This window comes from Chrysochloris asiatica, unplaced genomic scaffold (genome assembly GCF_000296735.1).
Source record: "Chrysochloris asiatica unplaced genomic scaffold, ChrAsi1.0 scaffold00266, whole genome shotgun sequence".
Classification (NCBI taxonomy): Eukaryota; Metazoa; Chordata; class Mammalia; order Afrosoricida; family Chrysochloridae; genus Chrysochloris; species Chrysochloris asiatica.
The window spans coordinates 382744-390956 of record NW_006408784.1 but is presented as its reverse complement, the minus strand read 5'-3'; the positions used below and the strand labels follow the sequence as shown (position 1 = coordinate 390956).

Sequence of the window (8213 nt, the reverse complement as noted above, 5' to 3'; positions counted from 1 at the left end):
GCCCTCCTTTCTGCTCACTGATCCCACTCCAGGACACTGCCCTTGAAGCCTTTGCATCTCCGCTCTTCACCCCTGGGGGGCAGCTGAGCTCCCTGCGTGCTGTGTCGCTGCTTTGTCCCAGACACAAACCAGCACGCCAAGGGTCCAGCCCCTCCCCCACCCCGGCATTTCAGCGTCAAGTGCACTTAGCGGGGTGCCCAGCTCCCCCACCCCACGCCCCTCCTGGGTCTCAGGGTGGTTCCAGCCTCTCCATGGGTGGTCAGAAGTTGGAGTCCCCATTATTAAGGCACATTTTTGTGATCAGGGAGGGTGTCCAAGATGGCCCCCTGACCTGGGCAAGACCTGGCTCCCTTATGGTGTCTTGGAGAGCAGAAGCATGTTGGACCTGGGGAGTAGGTATAGACCATACATGTGACTGGACAGAGGAGGCACCCAGGGCCCTGGCTCCACCATTTATCCTTTCCCACCAACTGCTGCTAGCCCTGTGGTTGTGCATCCCACTTGCCTCCCACCCAGGGGCTGACTCTAAAACCCTTTATCCAATGGTGCTAACCCCCGGCTTTCCTCTGCCCCATCCCACCCACTAGAGAAGCACAGACCCTACCAGGGGCAGGGGCACATGGCATTCCCTTGTCCTGGTCTTCTCTCCGACAGACCTATGGGCTCAGCCAATGAAGCTCAGAAGGGACACAAAAAGGGGATGGATGAAAAAAGCAACAGAGAAACCCTCCCATTCCTTTCCTTGATGCCAGGGGCACCAGACTGATTCTGAGGCACAAATAAAGGAGGCTTCAAACCCAAGGCTTTTCCTAACTGGCTTTTTACTGGCCCACAACACCTGGTCATTCTGTACCTCAGCGTGGGGAGGGCTCTGGGGTAAAAGGCTGCTTGGTGGGTACCAAACCCAGGATTACATCTGTCAGGCTCTCCCCCGGGAACCTGAGAGTTCTTGCTCTCCTTATCCCCACACACGCAGGAGACACAGAAGGAGCACTTATTAAAAGTATTTCAGTAACTCTTGTTATTCTCACAAAGAGTCAAGGCCACAGAGAGACCTGGGGGCAGTGTGTGTGTGTGTGTGTGGGGGGTGAACCTCCTTTCTCATGACAGCTCTCCCCCGGGAAGGAGGGTGGAGCCGTGAAGAAGCAGTTCTCTGCTCTGACGGTGGGAAGAAGGAAGAGAGAGGGGCCCTTGGCCACAGATCGCGGGATGCAACCAGCTCTGAAGCCAACGGTGTCTCTGCAAAACGGGCAACACCCATCTGATTTACCACTCAGGGTGGTGGAGGCAAGTGAGCTTAGAGGGAGAAACTGGCAGTCCGCGAAGACCCCTCAAATCACCCTTTTAAGGAGGGCAGACCCAAGCTCCTCAATATCCCCAAGCATGGCATAAAAAGCACTTCCCCTGCCCTGGGAGGTGGGCAGAGGGGAACACCGATTCGCCGTGCTGCACAGTTGCATTGACCCTCTTCGCCCAGGACCTCCGAGGTCAGCTTCTGCCGAATCCCAGAGAATCACGCAGCCCTGCCCGCGCCAGACAGACCCCTGTCTTCGTGACTTTCGACCCTTACAGGACTCCTGCAAGGGGCGAGTTCCCTCCCCAACCACGCCCCAGACCCAGCCCAGGGAGGCGGGGCCCAGAGTCCCGAATCTAAGCCCAGGATAGGGCGGAGTCCCGGCGGGGCCGAATCTGTGCGCTACGTCCCACCCAGCCCTACAGGTGGGGAGCTTTCCTTAATTGCGCCTGGTTAGTCGGTGCCGTCAACCAGCTCGCATAGCATGTTTTCCAAAGCTGTGATGCGCTGCTCCTGGGCCTGCACCCGCTCGCGAAGGGCTTTGATCTCCTCCAAGAGTGTCTCCACAGTGTGCTGCTGCGGGGGCACGGAGGATAGAAGAGACGGTGTTGGCGAAGGGGCGGGAGGGTTACGTGTAGATAGAGCCTGGGTGGGGCGGGGCTGGTTCTCACCGAGAGTGGGGCATCGCTGGATGACTGGCTGCGGCGTGGGCCAGAGGGTGGGCGGACGTCCAGGATGTTGCGCTTGGTGACCCGGAGCTCGCGGTGCTTGGGGGGCACGTAGCCGTCCCTCAGCGAGATAAGCACTGGCTCGGCGTCCTGGCCCGACATCCACTCCTCGGCTTCTAGGGCCGGCTCGGGGCCTGGTGTATCCGGGTATAGGTCGTCCTGGAACAAGTCTGACTGCGTGGGTTAGGGACAGAGGTATGCGTGTGAATGGTGCAGTGGTCCTGGTGCACTCCCTTTCATCTCAGAATCCTGCCCCAACAGCTATCGTGCCCCCTCACCTTGCGGGGCACAGTCATGATGATGGGTTCACACTTTCTTTCGTGAAGTTTATAGAACCTATAAGGCAATGGAACGGGGTTTAGTACTCCCACATGGTCCTTCCTCCCTCTCCCTTAATTTCTCCTGCCTGGAAGCAAGGAATTGGAGGCCGGCACTGAGCGCACTCTCTTGTAACCACATTTTCAATCCAGCGATACACCACCTCCGAGAAGAGTGTTGATCATCATTTTACATATGAGGACACTGAAGTTCAAAGAATGTCACGATAGCGCTACCTACCCTCGTCCTCCTTCTAGCCTATCCCCCGCTATTCCCCAGTACATTAAAATGTTAGGGACGCACCGTGGCTAAGAACCAATAGTAGTGGGGAACAGAGACGACAGTGCTCACCTGGCAATTTCGCACTTGCTGACATCCAAACCCCGCTTGGGCATGAAACCCATGCCTCGCTGTGGCTCCTTGCTGCTGAACGTGTTAAGGTAGTGCACGAAAGGCGGCTCGTCGGTAATCTCAAAGTACCGAATGCTGCTGTCGCCCTGCAAAGCCAGCCAGCTCAGAGGCGCACCCGGGCAAGGCCCTACATCTCTCCACAGCTCGGTCCTGCCCCTTGTTCTCCCGGCCTCCACTGCCTCCCCGCCCAGATGCGAGCACCTTGCCACACAGGTAGACAATGCTGGAGTCGGGATCGTAGAAGGGCAGTAGGACTCCGTTGCTTGTGTCCATCTCTTGGAGTGCCACTGGCTCCTCAAAGTTGTTCTGCCCAAGTATAAGAGTCGTGACCAGCCCTGCCCCCTGTCCCGCGACACTTCGGGACTCCCAGAAGCCCTTTAGCTCTTTCTGTCCGCCCAAACACCATGCGTTCGATTACCGGAGCCTCAGGCCCGGTTTGAGGCCACATCAGCTCCCCATTCCCTGCACATATGTCCCCCCCGGCTTGCCGCATGCAGCCACAGCAAACCACCCCCAGGGACTCGGCATCACCAGGTGGGGGCGCCAGCGTGGTGGGCTTCTTCAGGCGACGCATCTAAACTACACTGAAGTGTGGGTGTGGGAATGATCAGCGTTGTAAAGAGTCAGCAGCCCTCAGCCCATTCTTGGTGGGGAGTGCCCTGTGCGTGGGGTGCGCCTGGCCTTTTCCCCGTGATGTGATGCCAGTCCCCAGGGCACACACCGCCAGCCTCCAGCTGAGTTACCGGGTCCCACAGGCCCAGCTCTCGCTGGCTCATGCGGGTGAAGCCCGTGGTGAAGATGTGACCCTGACGCGTGAAGACGGCCCGCATGGGCCTCATCCCCTCGTGGGCCGCGAACCTCTCCTGGGGGAGGGGAGATATAGGGAGGGATGTCACCCAACTGCCTGCATCACCAGGGAACTTGGAGGGAGGGCCGAGCAACAGTCTTCCTGAGTTGGATGTACATGTGACTCGTATGTGTGTGTTTGAGGGCAGGGGGATTACGGGGAGACAAAGAGTGGCCTAAGTACTCAACTTTTTGGGACGATATAGTTGGCCCCATGCCTGGAGACCGCCTGGACCCGGGCCCTTAAGTGCCCTCAAAGGCAAATCCCTATAGCAGAGGGTGTTAGCCGGCTCCCGCGGGGTCTCAGAGAGGCTTTTCCAGAACAAAACTCCTCGCTCCATTTCGGCCGTCTAGGTCACGGGCTATGGCCCGGAAAGGCGCTCCAAGGCCGCCCCAGCGAAAGAGCGAGCAAACGCGGCCCTCGCGGCCTGGCCTACCGGGTCCCAAAGCGCGAGTTGCCGCTCACTCATCCTGCTGAAGCCGGTGCTGAGCAGCTTCCCGTCTGCGGTGAAGACCGCCCGCAGCGGGCGGGCGCCCTCGTGAGGCCGGGCTCGCTCCTGCTCGCGGGGTTAGTAGGTTAGAGCGCCCGCCTGCCCGCCACGCCCCGCCCCGCCACGCAGACGTGCAAGAACCCGGCTCACCCCAGGTTAGACTGAGTGAGGTGAGAGCCGTGGCTCTCCCAGGGTACCGGATGGGACGAGCTATGTGCGAGGGTTGCTCCCTATCCCCCTCCCAACGGGAAGGGGCTCGCCCGCGAGCCAGCGCCAAGCCCCAGAAGATAGCGTTGAGTGCCGGTTGAGAGGAGAACGGTCCGGGAGCTCAAGTGCATGCAGGTTCTCCTCTCAATCCCAAAGCATGGAGCTCTCCCCTGGGCTTCTGAGTTGCAAGGTAGGAGAGGGACTAGGGACGGGGCAGAGAATTGTGGGCTGGGACTACCTTAGAGGACAAGGAGTTGTGGTTACAGAGACTGAAGGGAGGAGGGGAGCTGGTCTTTAGGGTAGGGGAAAGATGGACTCGGGCTCAGAGGATTGTGGGTAAAGGGAGATGACAGCTGGTCCTTGGGGCAGGGACTGGGACATTGCCTGGGGGCATCTAGGCAGGCACTCACCGCCACCACCTGGCTTTTTCGGGGGTCGATGATGCGCAGGGTCTTGTCCTTGCAGGTGGTGGCAAGCAAGCTACCATTGCTGTTCCAGCACACACTGTGGATGACGTCAGGATGCAGGTCGTCCAGGCTCAGCAGTACCTCCCCGGTGCCCACGTTCCAGATGATGATCACATTGTCACCGCCTGCCCAAAGTGGCCAGGCATTGTCACCTGGGCCCTGCCTTTGCCACCCCTCACCCCAAACCTTTATGAGGAACCCCTCCCTGGGCTCCCAAACCTGCACTGAGTAGGACATTCCGGGCAGTGGGGTGCCAGGTGATGATGCCCACACGCTTGGAATGGCCCTCTAGTGTGATGACAGGTTCTGTAATGTTTCGCACTGGGGTGTAGTCTGGAATCTGCCACACCTGGGCACAAGGAAAAGGCATAAGGTGGGTGGGGTGAGGACTGATTCCCTCCCCCACATACTTTTTCTCCCCCAAACATTCACCCTCAACCCTCGATTCTCTTGGTGGTAAGGGTCATACACAGGCAAGGCAGCTGAGAGCCTGAAGGGGGCATTGCCAACTCTCCAGATACCTGCCCATTCACCCCAGCAGGCAGACACCAGAACACTGCCCCCTTGCTCTTCAGGCCCCAAGTTCGCCACAGGCTATAATTATCTTAAGCAGTGCATCTTGGGATGGGGTGGGCATGTAGCTAAAAATAGCCTGGGAGCTGGGCAGGGCAGGGCTCTGGCACCCAGCCCCTACTTTACCACCTTCCCCAGCACAGGTGAAGCAACCCTCCCACTTCCCCTGCCCCATTGCCCAGCAGCATCCAGCTGGCTCCTACCATGATAGTGGTGTCATCCGAGGCACTGGCAATAACATTGTCATTGTGTGGGCACCAGTCGATGTCCAACACAGGAGCAGTATGCCCAGTGACAAGAGGGAAGTTCTTATCCACTCGCCCTGTCTGGAGGGGTCAGAGAGGGAGATGCAGGGACATTTTTCTCTGTGTGTTTTGGATTTTCTATCATCTATTTTCTCTTTATAGACTCCTCTCTGTAACTCTGAAGGTAGAGTTGAAGTCCTTTCAAATTAGGAAATCAGACAAAGAGAAGTAGATCTACTTGCCCCAGGACACACAGTATGATTCTGGTAGAGTGAAGACTTGAACTCTCTCAGTCCAGTACTCTTCCAAAGACTTGGGAGGAGGCTGTTAGTGGGCCTGTTCCCTTAATAATCATGTCTACGGGCAGCACCAGGTGAAGGAGGTCAGGGTGAGGGGTACAGTACTCTAGTCACTCTTGGCAGAGCTTTCCCTTGTCAAAGGCAATCTTGGTGCCTATTATCCCCAAACCTGAGCCAGGGGCCCATCTATTTTTGGTCTCCACAGATTGCTTGTGGGGGCTCAGAGCCCTCTGCTGTGGCTGGCATCAGCCCAGAGCAGGCGGGAGGGAGAGGCCACCATGTGGTATGGGAATGCCAGGACTGGGGGAGGAGACAGCTCTGAATGAAATGAGAGCCATGGAAATGGTGTCCCTGGATGGTGTCTGCATTGTCCCAGGGTGAGTCACTGGCTATTGTCAGGCCTTTTCCTGACCCTGCCACCTGTGGGGCCTCCCCCCGACAAGGTGTAGGGGCCAGAATCCAGGTCAAGGCTGTGCCTCAGGATAGCCATACTGGGGTAGACATGGGGCTTGAGGTTATTGCCTGGGTAGGGAGGGCGTTGACCTTATGTGTCATGCCCCTCTGCCCTTCATTCTCATTCTACTTCACTGAGGGGACAGTGAAGAGGTAGCCAGGGACTCTGGCTGGGGCCTGATTCCATCCTCAATGTATTGCTCTGGGCTATGGGTTTAATCAAGGAGTCATTATGGACTGGGGAGGAAGATTCCAGAACTCAGAACACAAAGGGATACAGCGTTTGTAGACACTGGACCAGAATCTGCTCCATCACCTGGTGCCTGATGAAAACATGATGCTGCATAAAGAGGGGGGACTGGGCTGAAGAGTAGGTGCAGGCTTCCATAATGCTGCAGCTTAGGAGGGGGGTGAGGAAGCCTTCCAAAGACTAGGGGAGCAGGGAGCAGCCAAGCCCTGCTGACTGTATTGAAGCACAGGCTGCTGTCAGAAGTCCCCGGGGGTCCCAGTCAGTTTTCTCCCCATCTGCTTCCTTCCCCCAACCCCTCACCTTGGCCAGAGTCAGGACGATGAAGGCACCCCCACCTCCAGCCTCCACGATAATGGCCAGAAATTTGGGGTTGACGGCACAGAAGGAGCTGTCCCATGTGACCTTGGAGACACGGATGTCCTCATAGGTCTGGTCAGCCTTTGCTGCTTGCCCAAACACATGGCGGAACTTGCTCTGCCGAACCACGCGCCGGCTCATAGCTTGGGACAGAGACGGGATCTCAGTGCCCAGAAAGGCCTTTGGTCCTTAGTCGTGTGAGCTGTGGGAGGGAGGAAACGGGAAGGATGTGGAGGAGAGGAAGGTTATCTGGCCAGGAATCGAGTATTAATTCCTACCAGTCTGGTTCTAGCAACAGGGAACTTTTCTGAAGATGATTTAAGTATGGAAATTTCTTTGCCAACTGCAAAGCACTATTTAATTTGAGGGGCTCTGATTTAGGGCTTGACTTCTCCTTAGAGACCCAGGCTATGGGGTAGTGGGGTCTCAAAGGGCTTTTTGAGAGGAGCCTGAATTCCAGGCTGCCCTCCCACTGCCAGCCTTGGATGAGCATCTCTCTAGGCAAGTGGCTGTAACTCTAAGAGACACCATCTCCACAATCAGAGGTCCTGGCCCTTGTATCCTGGCTCAAGGCCAGGAGATCCTAATGTGGAGATTCTAAACTCCACATTTCTGACATACAGCAGGCAGACAGGGTTCTGCTTCCTTCCTAAGGATTTGCCCAGGGAGAAGTCCTTCTCCTGTCAGCTAAGGTAAACTTCCCTGCTGCTGCTTTCATCAAGTTCTTCCTATGCTTTTAAGGGGACACAATGCACAGGGGATCTGTCTCCCTATTCTCCTCCCTGCACGGGATTCTCTAACCTCTTGGATGGGCCTTGCGTTTTGCCTACCATTCTGAAGATCAACTTCTTGTCTGCTTCCTCGATCCTACTGCCCTTTTCTCCTAGTGAAGCTTTCCTGGGTTGGGGTCCTCGATTCCTGGGCCTGATTTGCTAGGAGGGTGAGGTTGCTTTACTTCAGCCAGCTCCTGTGCTATGCTGGGGGACGCACCTAGCTCTCCTGAAGTCCCCAGCTGTTGCTCCCCCTCCCCAGCTCCCGGCATCCCGGTGCCCTTCACGTCGTTCCTGCGGCCCCAGGCCTGAGGCCCGGCCTCCCCGCACCCTCCCCAGTCGCCTGCCGGGGCACTGCGTTCTTGAGAGACGAGGTATCTCATGGGGCGCTGGGGCCGCTGTCCGGCCAAATATAGGCACCAGGGCCCAGGGCCGACTTTGGCTGCGGGGGGAGGGGGACGCAGACCTCTACAATCTCCAGAGACCCGCCGGCTCCGCTGGCTG

The 8213-nt window shown here is 57.5% G+C and overlaps 1 protein-coding gene across 2 annotated transcripts; it reads right to left on the bottom strand.

The window, feature by feature from the left end:
• Nucleotides 1-1747: 1747 nt before the first annotated feature.
• On the bottom strand, nucleotides 1748-7080 carry CORO6 (coronin 6). Of its 2 annotated transcripts, none has more exons than XM_006874179.1 (10): nucleotides 6883-7080; nucleotides 5539-5661; nucleotides 4982-5111; nucleotides 4706-4887; nucleotides 4035-4154; nucleotides 2953-3057; nucleotides 2692-2837; nucleotides 2301-2358; nucleotides 1966-2196; nucleotides 1748-1870 (listed from the first exon to the last, which is right to left on the bottom strand). In XM_006874179.1, exons 1-10 carry the CDS (start codon nucleotides 7078-7080, stop codon nucleotides 1748-1750), a joined length of 1416 nt encoding a protein of 471 aa, XP_006874241.1. The 2 variants fall into 2 exon arrangements, with proteins under 2 accessions (XP_006874241.1, XP_006874240.1); XM_006874178.1 differs by lacking the exon at nucleotides 4035-4154 and adding an exon at nucleotides 3495-3614.
• Between the last annotated feature and the right edge of the window lie 1133 nt (nucleotides 7081-8213).